The sequence below is a fragment of the Loxodonta africana genome, chromosome 3 (genome assembly GCF_030014295.1).
Source record: "Loxodonta africana isolate mLoxAfr1 chromosome 3, mLoxAfr1.hap2, whole genome shotgun sequence".
In the NCBI taxonomy this organism is placed as follows: Eukaryota; Metazoa; Chordata; class Mammalia; order Proboscidea; family Elephantidae; genus Loxodonta; species Loxodonta africana.
The window spans coordinates 111562683-111583137 of NC_087344.1; the positions used below are offsets into that span (position 1 = coordinate 111562683).

Genomic DNA, 20455 nt, shown 5'->3' on the forward strand with positions numbered 1-20455 from the left:
AACTGAAAGCGTTAAACAGGACCAAAAGCTGGTTCTTTGAAAACATCAACAAAATTGATAAACTACCGGCCAAACTGACAAAAGAAAAACAAGAGTGGAAGCAAATAACCCAAATAAGGAGTCAGATGGGTGATATCACAACACACCCAACCGAAATTAAGCGAATCATAACAGACTACTATGAAATACTACACGCTAACAAATCTGAAAATCTAGATGAAATGGACAAATTTCTAGAAACACACTACCTACATAAACTAACACAGAGATTGACCAACTAAATAAACCTATAAAAAAAAAGAGATTGAAAAGGTAACTAAAAAACTCCCAACAAAAAAAGCCCTGGCCCTGATGGCTTCACTGGAGAATTCTACCAAACTTTCATAGAAGAGTTACCACCACTACTACTAAAGGTATTTCAGAGCATAAAAAAGGACAGAGTACTCCCAAACTCATTCTCTGAAGCTAGCATAACCCTAATACCAAAACCAGGTAAAGACACCATAAAAAAAAATTACACACCAATATCCCTCATGAACTTAGAAGCAAAAATCCTCAACAAAATTCTAGCCAATAGAATTCAGCAACATATCAAAAAAATAATTCACAAGGACCAAGTGGGATTCATACCAGGTATGCAGGGATGGTTCAATATTAGAAACACAATCAATGGAATCCATCACATAAATAAAACAAAAGACAAGAACCACATGATCTTATCAATTGATGCAGAAAAGGCATTTGACAAAGTCCAACACCCATTCATGATGAAATCTCTCCATAATATAGGGATAGAAGGGAAATTCCTCAACATAATAAAGGGTATTTCTACAAAATCAACAGCCAACATCACCCTAAATGGAGAGAGTCTAAAACCATCCCCCTTGAGAACAGGAACCAGACAAGGATGCCCTTTATCACCACTCTTACTCAACACTGTGCTGGAGGTCCTAGCCAGAGCACGTTAGGCTACAAAAAGAAATAAAGGGCATCCAGTATGGTAAGGAAGACGTAAAAGTATCTGTATTTGCAAATGATACGAATTTATACACAGCAAACCCTAAGGAGTCCACAAGAAAACTATTGGAACTAAAAGAAGCATTTGGCAAAGTATCAGGATACAAGATAAAAAATCAGTTGGATTCCTCTACACCAACAAAGAAAACTTTGAAGAGGAACTCACCAAAGCAATACCATTTACAATAACCCCCAAGAAAATAAAATACTTAGGAATAAATCTAACCAGAGATGAAAAAGACCTATAAAAACAGAACTATAAGGCACTACTGCAAGAAACCAAAACAGACCTACATAAGTGGAAAAACATACCTTGCTCATGGATAGGAAGACTTAACATCGTGAAAATGTTTATTCTACCCAAAGTGATCTACAGATACAATGCAATCCCAATCCATAATCCAAGGACATTTTCTAATGAGATGGAGAAACATATCACCAACTTCATGTGGAAAGGTAAGTGGCCCCAGATAAGTAAAGCATTTCTGAAGAAGAAGCACAAAGTGGGAGGCCTGACGCTACCAGATTTAGAACCTATTATACTGCCACGGTAGTCAAAACAGCCTGGTACTAGCACAACAGCAGATACATAGACCAGTGGAACAGAATTGAGAATCCAGATGTAAATCCCTCCACCTATGAGCAGCTGATACTTGACAAAGGCCCAAAGTCCATTAAATGGGGAAAAGACAGTCTCTTTAACAAATGGTGCTGGCATAATTGGATATCTACCTGCAAAAAAATGAAACAAGGCCCATACCTCCCACCATGCAAAAAACTAACTCAAAATGGATCAAAGACCTAAATATAAAATCTAAAACGATAAACATTATGGAAGAAAAATTGGGGACAATGCTAGGAGCCCTAATTCATGGCAAAAACAGAATACAAAACATTATTAATAATGCACAAACACCAGGAAAAAAACTAGACAACCGGTAGCTCCTAAAAATCACACACCTATGCTCATCAAAAGACTTCATCAAAAGAGTAAAAAGACAACCTACAGACTGGGAAAAAAAAATGCTTGGGTACGATAAATCCGATCAGTGTCTAATCTCTAAAATCTACAAGATACTGCAAAACCTCAACAACAAAAAGACAACTCAATTTAAAAAAAAAATGGGCAAAGAATATGAACAGACACTTCGCCAAAGAAGACATTCAGGCTGCTACCAGATATACGAGAAAATGCTCAAGATCATTAGCCATTAGAGAAATGCAAATCGAAACTACAATGATATACCATCTCACCCCAACAAAAAAACAAGGCTAGCATTAATCCAAAAAACACAAAACGATAAATGTTAGAGAGGTTGTTGAGAGACTAGAAACTTATCCACCACTGGTGGGAATGTAAAATGGGTACAGCCACTTTGGAAATCGATTTGGCACTTACGTAAAAAGCCAGAAATAGAACTACCATATTATCCAGCAATCCCACTCCCTGGAATATATCCTAGAAAAATAAAAGCAGTCACGTGAATAGATATATTCCCACCCAAGTTTATCGTGGCACTGTTCACAATAGCAAAAAGATGGAAACAACCTAAGTGCCCATCAACCAACAAATGGATAAACAAATTATGGCATATTCATACAATGGAATACTGTGCAACGATAAAGAACACTGACGAATTCGTGTAACATCTCAGAACATGGGTCCATCTGGAAGGCATTATGCTGAGTGAAATTAGTCAGTCGCAAAAGGACAAATATTGTATGAGACTACTATTAAAAGACCTCAAAAAAGGTTTAGACACAGAAGAAAACATTCTTTGATGGATACAAGGGCGAGGAGGGAGGGAGAGGGGTATTTACTAATAGATAGTAAGGACAACACACAATACAGGGGAAGTCAGCAAAACTGGACTAAACCAAAAGCTAAGAAGTTTCTTGAATGCAACCAAACACTTCAAGACAGAGTAGCAGGGGTGGGGGTCTGGGGACCATGGTTTCAGGGTAGATCTAGGTCAACTGGCATAACAAAGTGTATTAAGAAAACATTCTGCATCCCACTTTGGCGAGTGGCATCTGGGGTCTTAAACACTACAGCAAGTGTCCATCTAAGATGCATCGATTGGTCCCAAACCACCTGGAGCAAAGAAGAATGAAAAACACCAAAGACACAAGGAAAATATGAGCCCAAGACACAGAAAGGCCCACAGAAACCAGAGACTCCATTAGCCTGAGATCGGAAGAAGCAGATGGTGCCGGCTACCACCAATGACTGCCCTGACGGGAACACAATGGACAGTCCCTGATGGAGGAAGAGAAAAGTGGGATGCAGACCTCAAATTCTAGTGAAATGACCAGACTTAATGGTCTGAGTGTGACTGGAGGGACCCCAGAGGTCATTGCCTCTGGACTCCCTGTTAGCCCAGAACTAAAACCATTCCTGAAGCTAACTCTTCAGACAAATATTAGACTGGACTATAAGACATAAAATGATACTGGTGAGGAATGTGCTTCTCAGCTCAAGTAGACACATGAGACTATGTGGGCAACTCCTGTCTGGAGGTGAGATGAGAAGGCAGAGGGAGATAGGAGCTGACTGAACAGACATAGGAAATACAAGGTGGAGAGAAGGAGCGTGCTGTCACTGTGCAGGGAGAGCAACTAGGGTCACATAACGTGTGTAGAAGTTTTTGTATGCAGAGAAACTGATTTGAAGTATAAACTCCCACTTAAAGCACAATAAAAAATAATCATGGATTTTGAAGACACAAAACAGAATCCCAGCTCCACTACGTGGCAGCTGCTTGAGTCTGGGCAAGTTACTTTCTATTCCGTCAATTTAACTCACCTGCAAAATGGGAAAATTATCACTTACCTCATACTTTTAAGTATTAAAGGAGATAATGTATGTAAAGAGCTTAATATGTGGCACAGAAAAAAGGGTTCAGTAAGTTTTAAGTAACTATTACACACTAAGAAACTCCTAGAAAGCAGTTACAGAGAGAAAAGGAAAGAAATCAGAATTAGAGATACAGATTTAGGAATTCTCTGACTAGAGGAAAAATAGTAACAGAGCATTGATGACTGAGTCCCAGAAACGACATACATTAGGAAAAAGAGAAAGAAGTCTGAAAAAAGCAAAACAAAACCCTGTTGATGAGATGCCAGTGATGATCTTTAAGTAGAAGCAGAAAGACACAGGAAGAAAGGATACTAACAGTTTTTCAGCATCAGGCATTATGAGAGACAACATTCCTGTCCTTGAGAAGCTTACAAGGAGACACATAGAAAGTAAATGATGATAATCACGATGACAGGGGCTATGGCTATGATAGAAGGATGTAGAAGGATGTAGAGGACGGCATAAAAGCACAGACAAGGGGTTTCTGACTCAGACTGGGGAGCCAGAAAGATGCACCCACAATAGTGATTCTTCATTAAATGGGCCTAAAAGAAGATGCCAAAATAACCAGCTGAAGGAAACGGGGGGAAAGCACAATGGTTAAAAAAATTTTTTTTAAATCTTGGTCTACTAGAGAGCTATAAATTTAGCATACCCTGTTCATATGACTAAATGTATGAAGGAAAAGTAGCAAAAGGTGAGAGTAAGTGGGAAGATACAGTAGAGTAGTTTTGTGTACTAAATAGATTGTGTTTTATTCAGGAAGCAACCGACATTCAAATATTTTGAACAATATAATAGGGTTGTTGTGAAATAAAATTGTGTTGTTAAAATCCTTAAACCAGTGCCTACACACAGTAAGTACTCTATATTTTAGTTACTGAGCAGAGCCATTACATGGTTCAATCTATTTCAGGGAGGTCATTCTGGCAGCAGTGTGTAAATTAGAAAGCTATCTCAGTAATTCAAATGAAAAATGGAAAGAACACGTTGTTTGGAAATAGATGGAAAGAAAGAGATTTAAGGCATCTTAGAACTTCACGACTGGTCAGATATAAGAGTAAGTGAAAGCTAAGAAGTCTAAGGAAAAATTTCAGGTTGCTGGCTTGGGTAACTGAGTAGTGCCACTTCTCAACACAATATAGAAAGAGAAGAGAAATTGATCAAATTTAAGCATACTAAATTTAAACACCTATATTTATCCACGGATGCGAAAGCTAGACAATGAATAAAGAAGGCAGAAGAGGAATTTGTGACTTTGAATCATGGTGTTGGCAAAGAATATTAAATATACCATGGACTGCCAGAAGAATGAACAAATCCGTTTTGGAAGACACACAGCCTAAACGTTCCTTAGGAGCAAGGATGGTGAGACTTTGTCTCACATACTTTGGACATGTTATCAGGAGGGCCCAGTCCCTGGAGAAGGACATCATGCTTGATAAAGCAGAGGGTCAGCGAAAGAGAAGAACTTCAACACGCTGGATTGACAAAGTGGCTGCAACAATAGGGTCAAGCATAGCAATCACTGTGAGGATGATGCAAGACGCGGCAGTGTTTTGTTCTGTTGTACATAAGGTCACTATGAGTTGGAACCAACTCGATGGCACCTAACGTGTTTATCTGAGTGGAGGTAGACAAAAGCACTATAGATCTGGTGTTTAGGAGAAAGATCAGAGTTGAAGGTATATATCTGGGTAAGAGTAACAAGTGCTTATGTGGTAACTGAGGTCTCAGAGACTGCTAGTAATCTTCCCAATATCTGTTCTCCCACTCTTCTTGTAAAATTGTTGACTGGGTACATGACTTCACAGAATAAAAACTTCTTTTCTTGCCATTCTTGAAGCTAGGTGTTACCACGTGATGAAGTTCTAATCAATGGGATGTAAGCAAATTGACATGTGTGGCTTCTGGTTGGGTTTTGAATGGAAAAGGCACATCTTCTCCTTCCTAATTACTATCAGAAATTACTATTGGAATACAAAATTGGTGATAAACCATTTTATACAATGAAGATGAGGGCTACAACCTAAGAATGGCCACCAAGGAACCTTACAAATAGCAGAGAAATAAGACAAAAAGGCTGGGATGAAAAGAACCCACAGGACAAAAAAACAAGACAAGATTTTTACTAGAAAGAAAAATAACTTCTATTTGTTTAAGCCATTCTTATTTCGGGATCTCTTACAAGTGATCAAACTTTATATCATAAACAATATTAAATTTAATACCTACGGTGGGATTATATACATAATAGAGCCTAAAACATGTAGAAATGGCTTAATCATAGAATGGCAAGCAGACAAAAAAAACTAGTGACCTTCATTAATGCTGTAGCAAAACACGAGGTAAAAGGATAGCTGGTGATGCTCTAGAAGGCAGACATATGGTAACAGCACGTGTAATTTTAGGGAAAAAGTTTAAAAAATTTAACAGTGTTACTTCAAGCTAGAACCAGAACAAAAGCTAATCCCACCTCTATCCAAATCACTATCTACTAAGCAGGCCATTATCAATCTTTCATTCAGACCAGTGGAACTAAGAGCAGATGATAAAATCTGTCTGCTCTTAGTTCCACTGAATTTAATACTGGATATATTTAGCTGTCCTAGACTAGACTCTATAGGGCGGTTCTACTCTGCCCTACAGGGTCGCTATGAGTCGGAATCGACTCGACGGCACTGGGTTTGGTTTTTTGTTTAGACTAGACTAAGAAGAAGGACCTGGTGGTCTACTTCTAAAAAACTGGCCAGTGATAACCTTATGAACAGTAATGGAACACTGCCTGATACAGCGCCAGAAGATGAGTCCCTCTGGTTGGAAGGCACTCAAAATATGACTGGGAAAGAGCTGCCTCCTCAAAGCAGAGTCAACCTTAAGGATGCGGATGGAGTCAAGCTTTCGGGACCTTCAACTGCTGATATGGCACAATGCAAAATAAGAAGAAACAGCTGCAAACATCCATCAAAAATCAGAACACAGAACACACTAAGTACGAATGTAGGAAAACAGGAAATCGTCAAAAATGAAATGCAACACAAAAAGATCTATATCATAGGCATTAGTGGACAGGGGAGGGGAGGGGAGGGGGGAGGGGAGGGGAGGGGGAGGGGGGAGGGGAGGGGAGGGGGAGGGGGGAGGGGAGGGGAGGGGGAGGGGGGAGGGGAGGGGAGGGGGAGGGGGGAGGGGAGGGGAGGGGGAGGGGGGAGGGGAGGGGAGGGGGAGGGGGAGGGGAGGGGGGAGGGGAGGGGGGAGGGGAGGGGGGAGGGGAGGGGAGGGGAGGGGGGAGGGGGGGAGGGGGGAGGGGAGGGGGAGGGGAGGGGGGAGGGGGGAGGGGAGGGGGAGGGGAGGGGGGAAGGAAGAAAGAAAAGGCCAAAATGGATGTCAGAAGAGACTCTGAAACTTGCTCCTGAATGCACAGTAGCTAAAGTGGATGTAAGAAATGAAGTAAAAGAACTGAATAGAAGATTTCAAAGGGCAGCAGAGAAGACAAAGTCAAGTATTATAATGAAACGTGCAAAGAACTGCCGTTGGAAAACAAAAAGGGAAGAACGCTCTCGTTATTTCTCAAGCTGAAAGAACTGAAGCAAAAAATAAAAGCCTCAAGCTGCAATAGTGAAGGATTCTATGGGCAAAATATTGGATGCTGGAAGCATCAAAAGTAGATGGAAGGAATACAAAGAGCCACTGTACCAAAAGGGCTGGGCAACAATCAAGCACTTCAGAACGCAGCACATGATTAAAAACCGACGATAATGAAGAAGTCCAAGCTGCAATGAAGGCACTGGTGAAAAGCAAGGCACCAGAATATCAACTAAGATGTTTCAACAAACGGATACAACGCTGGAAGTACTCATTTGTCTAATCCAAGAAATCTGGAAGACAGCTACTGGCCAACTGGCCGGATAAGATCCATATCTGTGTCCATTCCAAATAAAGGCAATCCAACAGATCGTGGAAATTATCTCACATTAATATCACATGTAATTTTGCTAAAGATAATTCAAAACAGGTTGCAGCAATACACTGGCAGAGAACTGTCAGAAATTCAAGCTGGATTCAGAAGAGGACGTGGAATGGGGAATATCATTGCCAACGTAAGATGGGTCGTGGCTGAAAGCAGAGAATACCAGAAAGATGTTTACCTGTGTATTGTTGACTATGCAAAGGCATTTGACTGCGTGGATCATAAGAAAGTATGAATAATATGTGAAGAATTGGAATTACAGAACACTTAATTGTGCTCACGCAAAACCTGTACATAGACCAAGAGGCAGTTGTTCAAACAGAAAGACAGGATGCTACGTGGTTTCAAATCAAGAAAGATGTGCATCAGGGTTGTATCCTTTCGTCGTGCCTATTCAATCTGTATGCTGAGCAAATAATCCGAGAAGCTGGACTATATGAAGAATGTGGCATCAGGACTGGAGAAAGACTCATTAACAACTTGAGATATGACCATGACACAACCTTGCTTGCTGAAAGCAAAGAGAACTTGAAGCACTTACTGAAGAAGATCAAAGACTACAACTTTCAGTATGGATTACTCCTCAACATAAAGAAAAAGAAAATTCCTCTCAACTGGACCAGTAAGCAACATCATGATAAACAAAGAAAATATTGAAGTTGTCAAGGGTTTCATTTTACTTTGATCCAAAATCAACACCCATGGAAGCAGCAGTCAAGAAATCAAATGACGCGTTGTCATGGATTGAATTGTGTCCCCCAAAATATCTGTCAATTTGGCTAGGTCATGATACCAGTATTGCATGATTGTCCACCATCTTGTCATCTGATGTGATTTCCCTATGTGTTGTAAATCCTATCTCTATGAAGTTGATGAAATGGGATTAGTGGCAGCTATGTAAACTCAGATCTACAAGATTAATCTACAACTTAAACCAATCCCTTTTGATATATAAAAGAGAGAAGCGAGCAGAGAGACAGGGGGACTTCATTCCACCAAGAAAACAGTATTAGGAGCAGAGCGTGTCCATTGGACCCAAGGTTCCATATTCATTGCAGTGTTATTCACAATAGCAAAAAGATGGAAACAACCTAAATGGCCATCCATGGATGAATGGAAAGACAAACTGTGGTACAAACATATGATGGAATATTACACAACTATAAAGAAAAACAAGTCCACAAAACATCCTATAACATAGATGAACCTGGAGGTCTTTATGCTGAACTAAATAAGTTAACTACAAAAGTACAAATATTACCAAACTTAATGGTCTGACTGAGACTAGAGGAATCCCGGCGGCCATGGTCCCCAGACCTTCTGTTGGCACAGGACAGGAACCATCCCCGAAGACAACTCATCAGGCATGAAAGGGACTGGTCAGCAGGTGGGAGAGAGACGCTGATGAAGAGTGAACTAATTATATCAGGTGGACACTGGAGATTGTGTTGGCAACTCTTGTCTGGAGGGGAGATGGGAGGATAGAGAGAGAGAGAAGCCGGCAAAATTGTCATGAAAGGAGAGACTGAAAGGGCTGACTCAAGAGGGGGAGAGCAAGTGGGAGTAGGGAGTGAGATGTATGTAAACTTATATGTGACAGACTGATTGGATTTGTAAACGTTCACCTGAAGCTTAATAAAAGTTAATAAAAAAAAAAAATGTAAAAAAAAAAGTACAAACATTGAATGGAGTCACTTAGAAAATGTCAAGAATAGGTATACACACAGAAAGCAATGTTTTTTGGTGGTTACCAGGGATAGGAGAGGTAGGGAGTGGGAATCACTTGCTAAACAGTAAAAATAAAAAATATTTTTTTTTTCTGGTGATGAGAAGGGCAATACACAATATGGGGGGAGTCAGCACAACCTGACCAAGGTAAATGAGAAATACGCAAGAATAAAGGACAATTATGGTAACTATTAGAACATATACAATTTTGCAACGACACTAATAACAACCAAAAAATACGTGTGTGGCTACAGAGGTAGATGTATACGCCATATGTGTATAAAACACAAAACCAAACCCACTGCTGTCAAGTCGATTCTGACTCATAGTGACCCTATAGGACAGAGCAGAACTCTCCCACAGAGTTTCCAAGGAGCAACTGGTGGATTCTAATTGCTGACCTTTTGATTAGCAGCCAAGCATTTAAGTACTGCACCACCAGGACTCCTATATGTGTACAAAAAAAACCAAACTCAGTGCCGTCAAGTCAATTCTGACTCATAGCGACCCTATAGGACAGAGTAGAACTGCCCCATAGAGTTTCTAAGGAGCGCCTGGCGGATGTGAACTGCCGACCCTTTGGTTAGCAGCCGTTGCACTTAACCACTACGCCACCAGGGTTTCCCTAATATGTGTATAGGAAGGTATATGTGAGCACACGCATGTGCATATATAGGTATATTTGTAGGCATAAGTATATACATGTCTGGGTTGCTACATATACATTCATATATAATAAAGCACATGGAGACATAGTTATGGAGACCCCCTAGACATATCCAAACACCTCACAGGATTGGTTCTCTGGGTTAAAGGACTCGGGACCATAGTCTCATGGGACAACTCAGTCAACTGGTGCATCATAGTTCATAAAGATAATGTTCTACATCCTAGTTTGGCGAGTAGCAGCTAGGGTCTTAAAACCTTGAGAGTGATCATCTAACATACAGCTGTGGTCTCCTCCTGTCTGGAGTAAAAGAGAATGAAGGAAACCAAAGACTCAAAGAAGAAACTAGTCCACAGAACTAACAGCCCACACGAACCACAGCCCCTTCTAGCCAGAGACCAGAAGAACTAGATGGTGCCCGGCTACCATTACCAACCACTCTGATTAGGGACACAATAGAAGGTTCCAGGTAGAACAGGAGGAAAATGTAAAACAAAACTCAAATTCCTAAAAGAAGATCAGACTTACTAAACTAACAGAGACTAAAGGAATCCCCAAAACTATCGCCCTAAGATACCCTTTTAACTTGGAACTGAATCCAATTACGGAGGTCTCCTTTCAGCCAAATAACTGACTGGCTTATAAAATAAACAATATCACCATGAGGAATGTGCTCCCTTAAACAATCAACTATACAAGGCCAAACAATCAACATTTAACCAAAAACAAAGATAAGCAGGAAAGGAGGGGCCAAGAAGCTAGACAAATAGAAACAGAACAAACAGAATGGAAACAATGAGAATGCTGATACACTGCAAAAATTGTAACCAATGTTAAGGAACAATTTTTACAAAAACTTGCTAAATGAGAACCTAATTTGCTATATAAGCTTTCACCGAAAACATAGTAAAATATTCTTTAAAAAGGAAAAAAGAATAACAACAAAAAAAAATTCTATCTACAATTAGTTTAAAACAAAGATGAGAATGTAAGGTGGCAGGGAAACTAGATTAACAGAAACAGAACAGCCAGAACAGAAATAAGGAGCATGTTCATGCATTGTGAAAAATGAGTTTAGTGTTTTGATTTTGATGTATTTTTGTGTGTGTGTTGTTGACCGTTCGATCCACTTAATTTTTTGTGCTGGGTCATTTTTCTTTACGTAGTTTTTTTTCATCCTTTTCATTGTTGTTGATTTTGTATTTACTGCATCTTTATGTTTTTCTCTTTTTTATTTTGATGTGTAACCAAAACCAAAAAACCAAACCCAGTGCCGCCGAGTCAATTCCGACTAATAGCAACCGTACAGGACAGAGTAGAACTGCCTCATAGAGCTTCCAAGAAACACCTGGAGGATTTGAACCGCCAACCCTTTGGTTAGCAGCCACAGCATTTAACCACTACGCCACCAGGGTTTCCAACAGGCTCCAGCAATCCCACTCCTTGGAATATATCCTAGAGAAATAGGCGCCCTCACATGAATAGATATATCCACAGCCATGTTCACTGCAGTACTGTTTACATTAACAAAAAGATGGAAACAACCAAGGTGCACATCAACAGATGAATGGATAAACAAACTATGGTATATTCACATGATGGAATACTACGCAACGATAAAGAATGATGATGAATCCGCGAAACATCTCATAACATGGAGGAATCTGGAAGGCATTATGCTGAATGAAATTAGTCAGTTGCAAAAGGACATATATTATATGAGACCACTATTATAAGAGCTCAAAAAAAAGGTTTAAACACATTAGCAGGCAAGAATTATTTTACATGAAGGGAAGGACAACGCAATAAGGGGAAGTCAGCACAACAGGACTAAAGCAAAAACTAAGAAGTTTCCTGAATGCAACCAAACATTCGAGGGACAGAATAGCAGGGGCGGGGGTCTGGGGACTATGCTTTCAGAGGACATTCAGGTCAACTGGCATAACAAGGTGTATTAAAAAAACATTCTGCATGCCACGTTGATGAGTGGTGTCTGGGGCCTTAAAAGCTAGTAAGTGGCCATCTAAGATTCATCAATTGGTCTCAACCCACCTACAACAAAGGAGAATGAAGAACACCAAGGACACAAGGAAAATATGAGCCCAAGAGACAGAAAGGACCATAGAAACCAGAGACTCCATCAGCCTGAGACCAGAAGAACTGGAAGGTGCCCAGCTACCACCAATGACTGCTCTGACAGGGAACACAACAGAGAGTCCCTGATGGAGTAGGAGAAAAGTGGGATGCAGAACTCAAATTCTAATAAAAAGACCAGACTTATTGGTCTGACTGAGACTGCAGGGGCCCCAGAGGACCTGGTCCCCGGACTCTCTGTTAGCCCAGAACTAAAACCATTCCCAAAGCCAATGCTTCAGACAAAGATTAGACTGGACTATGAGACATAAGATGATACTGGTAAGAGGTGTGCTTCGTAGCTCAAGTAGACATCCATCCAGGGGCAAGATGAGAAGGCAGAGGGGGACAGGAGCTGGTTGAATGGACACAGGAAATACAGGGTGGAGAGAAACAGTGTGCTGTCACACTGTTGGGAGAGCAACTAGGGTCACATAACAATATGTGTATAAGTTTTTGTATGAGAAACTGACTTGAATTGTAAACTTTCACTTAAAGCACAATAAAAAAAAGAAAAAAGAAAGACTCCAGTAGGCTTTCATGTAGAAATTGATCTATAGCTCCAACATCCCGTTAATCAAAATATCACCAGGGTGTTCTTTCTTTAGTAGAAATTGGTAAAACTGATTCTAAAATATTCACCAAACACGATAAAGTTCAATGTGCTATATGATTCACAAAGGAACTGTCTATTTTAATTTCTGATCAGAAGTTGAAAGCTTATTTATTTCAATTCATATTATTTTGTTCTATTTATACAGTTACCTGGGATTAATTTCAACTTGAAAAACTACAGATCCTTAAAATATTAAAGACCCCTCTCACAATTGAAGTACTCAATCTCTGTCCTTAAAGAAATCAAGTTGTCTAACAAGTTTAAATATTTACACATCACACAATTAGAAACAACTAACAAATGACCCATGCTATAAAGTTTTGCTTAAACTGTGTGTACTCAACTCAAAATGGTTGACTGACAAAGGCAGCAATAACCACCACAATGATAAAATAATTTTTAAAAGAACACTAGTAAAACTTAAATCACAATAGAATTACAAAAAGGTCTTTCTGTCTGGTCAGCAATGGAAGACAGAAAGGCTTTGACACGGATTGAGTTCAACATTCCCATTCCCTCTCTCAATTTGATCTCTGTTTCTGTCTCCTGAGCAGTCATATCCTATATCTCCTACCGACCAAGAGATCAGTAAATACAAGGGGCTTCCAGGAAGTGAAGTCTGGTGGGGCTCTACCCTAAGGCCAGAAAAAAAAAATGAGAAGCGCAAACAGAATTCAGCAGGAAGGGGATAAGATTACTGTAAACTGGCATGATCACAATTTTAACATAAATGTTTACCATAATAGAGCTTCTAGAACACTTTAAATACTGTACTTATTTAACTAAACTATGGCTGATGTATTCAATTCATGAACATATGGCAAATTAAAAGGGAAGGTATAAGCTAGAGATGATTTCACAAAGCAGGTGGATCCTTAGCTGGGCCTTCACAGGAGCAGCTTTCATTTGGTAAAGCAGGAAGGATAAATACAAAGACATGGATTTTAAAAATTAATGCTGGATTTCAAGCTTACAAAATGACTTTAATCTACTTATTAATAAATGAAAGCTATAAGACCAAAAACTGACTCACAAAAAAATCACAAAAGGCCCTATTTTCTTTTTTTCCATAACGATGACATCAAGAAAATAAAGATCCACAGAAAAATAAAAGGTAATCGTAGTAAACAAAACCTGTGAGTATACTGATATAAATTGCACTGAATGAAATCTACCACCTCTCTCCTTACAACATTATAAATTAGGAGAAGTTAAAAAATACATATATAAATTAATTATACCTCAAAATTCTGTTCCATTATGTTTCCACCTTTACTCAAACTCTCCATGATGGCCTTATTTCGAAGAATATCCTCTTCACTGAGGTGTTCTCTTCTTTTCCTTGATTCTAAAACAAGTCCATTCACCAGATAAAAGTCTGCCAAAAAGTTTCCTACTCTTTCCTAAAACAAAATCAAATATTTCAAAACAATAAAATTTAAGGTAAGCTTCCCTTAGATTAAAAAAAAAAAGTTTCAAATATATTTTTCCATAAACACGTAACACTTAGGTAAAAAGAAATATCTCTTTAGTATTTTAAATTATTGTTTATGCATTCTATTAAGTGAAAAAAATATATATATACATATGTTTTTACACTTGAAATTTTAAAGGAAAATTTTAAATGCACAAAGAAGTATGACAATTACTCAGCAAGTGAGTTAGAACTAAATAAAAATATCACATAATATTCTTTTAGAATCTACTCCCAAATAGCACAAAGCTATCTTATTAAGTTGATAGTCAAATACAAGTAATAAGGAGGGGTCAGGGATAATTACTGTTCCCATTTTATAGATAGAAAAAAAAATATGGTATAGAAATAAATGGTCAAGTTACACAAGAATCTCTATTACATTTACAGTTAATTACCTGTTTCAATACTCTATTCTCTAATAGGACTAAACTTCAAGTTAAAGTTGTTTGCTGCTTTCAACAAAGAAGGCAGAACAAGAGAAGAGTGTTCCTCACCAATATCACTAAGTATTTACATTCATGGATGAGGAGGTAAGCTGGGCATGGGGAAACCCAAGTGGAATAAAGGGTATCAAGAAAATAGTTATTTTCTTTCAATAAAGTCCTCCTAATTCTTCAACACTAATGTTAACATTTTTCAGACCTACAAATGGTAAGAGTTTGAAATACTTAGGAAAAAAAGTCATCAATAACTTCACTGAAAACCTTCCATCTCTACCTGCCTGCAAATCACCTGGCTATCATCCTGCTGCTGTTTTCTAGCATTTCAAAACTACGTATTTAGAGTTGTTTCCATGTCTACCTTGCTTTCGGTGGCCTCTGTACAGGTCACCAGAAAGTAAAGAATTCTTCACCTGTTTCTACCTACAAAATGGGAACCATAAGAATTACTGACTCCCTCCTTACCTGTCAAAGATTTAAGAAGATCACCTAGATGCTGTTCAAGAGCTTTAAGCTGCTTAGCAGTAGCACTAGATGAATAGCAGTTTCAATTTTTATCTTCTCTCGAAGTGATCCATCTAATGCTGTCCAGAAGAATAGAGTACAAACGAGTAAGACTTCAAAGCCAACAAATGGATTGCAATGTAGGATCTCACAACTGGGAATCCTTTAATGCCATTTGTTGCCAAATAGGCTTAGAGACAAAATTTAATAAGCCTAAATCTCATAGTCAGAATTTTTCTGTGGCTGGGAGATATTTGGTTGTTAATTACCCATTTCTCAAACCTTACAATGAAAAAACATTAAGAATTATCATAAAAATTAAAAATTTAAGTGTGTATTCTCTATGACCCCACCATTCCATTTCTCGCTATCTATCACAGATAATATCTCATGCAAAGACATGTAAAAGGATGGTAAACACAACATTACTTATAATGGCAAAAAAACTGGACATAATTTAAATGTCTACAAATAAGGGACTGGGTAAATCAATTACAGTATATCCATACTATGGAACACTATGCTGTTGCTCAGAAGATATACACTGACAAGAAAAGGCTACTAAGACATACTTAAGAAAGAAAAAAAGCCAGCTGTAAAATAGTAGATAAAACATGACACGATTTATGTAAAAATAAACAAATAAAAACCAAAAAAAGATACAGATTACTATGGGTATACAGTTATGTATGTAAAGCATACAAAAGGCCTGAGGATATACAAACCGATAACCTTCTGGGAGGGGCACTGGGATTGTGGGTAGTTTTTAGTTTTATGTGTAAGGTGGTTTTTTCAATGGAAATATATTTATGTCTACCATGTCTATTAAATATAATTTTTTACACCAATAAATCCTGCCCCTTACCTGATGCAGTTACTTATTCTTGACTTTAAAATTTTATAAAAATGCTTCTTCATACATAAAATTAAAAATATTTGAATATATTTTAGAACACTCTTAAATAACCGGCTGCTGACAGAAATAAATGGGAATTACGGGAAGATTTTACAATTCACTAATGGGGAAACCTCCACTGAGATTAAATTTAATGACAGTGCTATAGAAATGTAAGATTATTTAATCTGAATCCTATACACAGGATACTGACAAACAGATACTGAGTAAATAAATGCCTTAAAACTCTAAAAGCAGAGATACAAAAAGGTCCAGGAAAATAAATTCAAGTGCATTCCTCTTTAGGGTCTTCTTATGGAACGTCAGAACTGTAATGGAATCATATAAAGACACCGTTTCCTGTATAACAACAAGGCAAGTGACAGCAAGAATCCTTTTCAGCATAGAATTCATATGAGCTAAACTCTCTCCCTTGGCTTCTCTAAGAATACATCCCAACTCTGTACCTAATCATTATAATTATCTATCTGAATTGTGATTATAATCCCAGGAAGAGAGAATAAACTGATAATTTAGTAAGCTACTTCTTCTAACATTTTCATCACATTATTTGGTGACATTAAATACTAAACAAATTTTTAAGTTTAAAAATCTAGATTTGCACATACTGTTTTATCTTCCCGAAAAAGCCATCCTGTTTGGGCACGTGTGAAAGAAATTGATTTGGTTGATAAAGTTGCAGAGTAAATATCGCTGCTCATTAAAATGTCAACCTCTTCTTCTGTTTCCATCTCTGATTCCTAGGGTGGAAGGGGGGGCAAAAGTTCAATGTATGAATCTGGGTTTTTCATGCTATGTATGAAAATACCAACAATTAAAATGCTACAGATTAAAAAAAAAAAAAAGACAAATTCTAAAAAATAGGAAGTGCCACTTAGTATAAAAATAATACAGAAATTTAAACTTCACATATCTAGTATCTTCTCACATAAATTAAAATTAGAATTTATTTACTTTCAAAGACTGAATCTATAAAGCAGGACACATGAAATACAGAGAACTCCTTTACGTTAAAGATCTGTAATGGAAACAATACTAGACTTCCATTACAGAAATACGCAGTCTGTCTGTAGAACAATTTTAAAAGATTACTTTAAGAATTAAGTTCACAGACCTGAGACAAAATACCTACATGGTGTTTTGTTTGTTTATTTTTAACATAGATCAATCTCACTCTAGTTCTTTTCAATCCAAAGACCCACCATTATCACTTGAACCTTTCTTTCCCAAATAAGTTCTGAGTGAAAAAAGAGGGGAGAGGAGTGGAGAAGGGTGTGGAAGAGTAGGGAGGGGGAAAGATTTTCTTTGTATTCCTTACAGAAAGGAAAGAATATCAACCCACAGTTTTTAACCTTTAATGAGTAACCTTACTTCAGCATGTTTACCCTCTACATAATCCCTAAGGCTGATATATAATAACTATCGATAATTATTTGTGAAATGAGAGAGAAACAGAAGAGCAGCTTTGTGATTGCTTCAAGGGCAGAAGAATAAATGATCAAGTACAGAAAGGTAACGGGAACAGGTATAATAGTTCTATTTCATAATAGGCCAGGAGAGACTCCAATTTTTAGGACCCTGCAAGAGGGGGAAAAAAGGCAGAATCTGGAAAAAAGAACTGTCCACAGGCCTGACACTGGCTAGAGGCTCTATTCTCCCATCCTGTTCTATTCTTCACCATCAAACTTTCACTTAGATACAGTCCCTTCTTCAACCTCTGAATCTATAGAAAACAGCAAAAGTTGCACTGATACATTTCCTCCACCATTACAAGTGAGGGATGGAAAATCCTGACATTACACCTAAGGCACTAATTGGTGAAACTGTATTCCTGGTAACCCAAACTAATTCTGTACACAATTTTCTGAAGAAAAACATCGGCTGAATTAGGCTGTACAGACTATTAAAAATTATACTTCAAATACATTACGAATCAACCAGGATTTTATGGATTAGCTTGAGAACTGAACACTCCATATAATACCATTTATCAAAGTTTGCCTTAAGTTCCAAATACCCTACTTTCAAATAAACTTTGGGGACAGAACTCTTCTATAAATCAGAGACTGACCACCTCCTAACATTACTGAAAAAGAACTGCTGTAAGCTGCATAACATTTACTTGTTATTGTTTACATATGCATATTAGGATAAACAACAAGTATTTCCCGCCCTGAGGAGTACTGCTCAAAATCTACCTTTTCTGTATCTTAGGCACTACAAAAGGAAACCGTGGTGGCGTAGTGGTTAAGTGCTACGGCTGCTAACCAAAGGGCGGCAGTTCGAATCCACCAGGCGCTCCTTGGAAACTCTATGGGGCAGTTCTACTCTGTCCTGTAGGGTCGCTATGGGTCGGAATCGACTCGACGGCACTGGGTTTGGTTGGGTTGGGTTTAGGCACTACAAGATACACAAATTCAAACAACTACCCTAAATATCTGTCTTTTGGTGATCTCATCAATACTATATTAGCTAATACTTATGCTACTAGCCATCATCTCTGGTTTCTTTCAGTACCATTATTTTCAACCTACCTGTTGCCTAGTTAGCTACCCTATTGTCATTTGTTATGCAGTAGGTCACGTTATTTAGTAAATATATCAGAGTCTTGAACTGGGGTCAGTAAACTATGGCCAGCAAGCCAAATCCAGTCTGTTACTGTTTTTATAAATAAAATTTTATTGGAATATGGCCATGCTCATTCATTTATGTATTATCTACGGGTTCTTTTATGCTAATAGTGGCAGGGTTTAGTAGTTGTGCCAAAGGTCTGCAAATATATCTAAATATCTAAAATATTTACTATCTGTCCCATTACAAAAAATCCTGGCTGACCACTGGTCTAGTATGTGCTGGTGCTGTACGAGGTACTGAAGAGAATACAACTCAAAGAACCCATGCCCTTGAGGAGCATAATCTAATAGAAGGAGAAGCTAAATCTGGAATTAAAAGCTCTATGGGTCCAGATTTTGCGGTAGCATAAAAAACACAATGGTCACTTTGACCTGGCAGGGGTGGAGATTTAAGCACCCAACAGGTGTGAAGGTGTAAGAAGAGCATTCTAGGAAGTGGAAAAAACAAACAAAGGAATGAAGCGTGAATAGGAAGGCACATGTAACAAACTGCCAAGAGTTCAGCATAAGGGTATCTAAAATAGCAAGGTAAGCAGAAGGTTGCAAAAGTGAACAAATGCCAGATCACAAAAGGAACCATACCATATTAAGTTGGAATTTTACCCCTTAGGCTTTTAAGGTGTCTTTAAATAAAGAGCGCACCAGGAGCTTGTTTTTTAAAGTTCAGTCTGGTTCCAATATGTCATTTGCAAGTCAACAAGGAGGGAACCAGGAAGATCATTTACGACATTTATACAATCCAGTTGAAAGACAACAAATACCTAAATATGGCAGTAACAATGAGAATAAAAAAGTCCATAGAAGATATTAAGGAAATTAAAATGACCAGATGTGTTTTCTAGTCAGGAAACACAGAGTACAGGAAAATAATTCCTGGCTTTCTGGCTGAATAAAGAATGATGTCATTCATAAAAAGAAAGCAGAAAAACGGGAAGGAATGGGGGTAAAACAATGAGTTAAGTTTTAAAAGAGCTTTCAGGTATACAGGTATGCAACGTACAATGTCCGTTGGAACAACATCCCACCACATATACATCTGTGGGCCCCTAAAGTTTTTATTCAGCAACCAGAAAGGATTTATCAGGGACATTGGGCATGCGGAGCTGGGCGGCTGCGTGCAAGGGTGGGTGGGCAGGAGCTCTTCCCCCTGGAGCCTTAATGTGGGCCAGTGTTCCTCGGAGCCTTGCCCGGCTGCCCCATCTGCTCCGGGTAGTGGCTCCTCTGCTGCTGGATGAGCTGCAAGCTCTAGCCACACTTGTAGGGCTTCTCCCTGTTGTGGGTGTGTAGGTGCTGCATGAAGTGTGAGCTGTAGCTGAAGGCCTTGACGCACTGGCCAGCTGTGGAAGCACTTGCTGCACACATGGCAGAAGTAAGGCTTCCTGCCCATGAGGATGTGACGGTGCTTCAGCAGCAACAAGTCATAGCTGAAGCTCTTGCAGCTGAAGCTCTTACAGCTGTGGCAGGTCTCACAGCAGGCCCAGCGTACCACCCTGCCCG

The 20455-nt window shown here is 38.7% G+C and overlaps 1 protein-coding gene across 2 annotated transcripts in view; it reads right to left on the reverse strand.

The window, feature by feature from the left end:
* Nucleotides 1-20455, reverse strand: part of ANKRD13C (ankyrin repeat domain 13C) — an 88710-nt gene that overhangs the window by 20465 nt on the left and 47790 nt on the right. For both annotated transcript variants that reach the window (XM_064282126.1, XM_003411235.4), the window contains 2 exons: nucleotides 16934-17065; nucleotides 14230-14391 (listed from right to left, as the gene is read on the reverse strand). In XM_064282126.1, the coding sequence (XP_064138196.1) occupies nucleotides 14230-14391; nucleotides 16934-17065 (294 nt within the window). The remainder of the gene's footprint in view (nucleotides 1-14229; nucleotides 14392-16933; nucleotides 17066-20455) is intronic.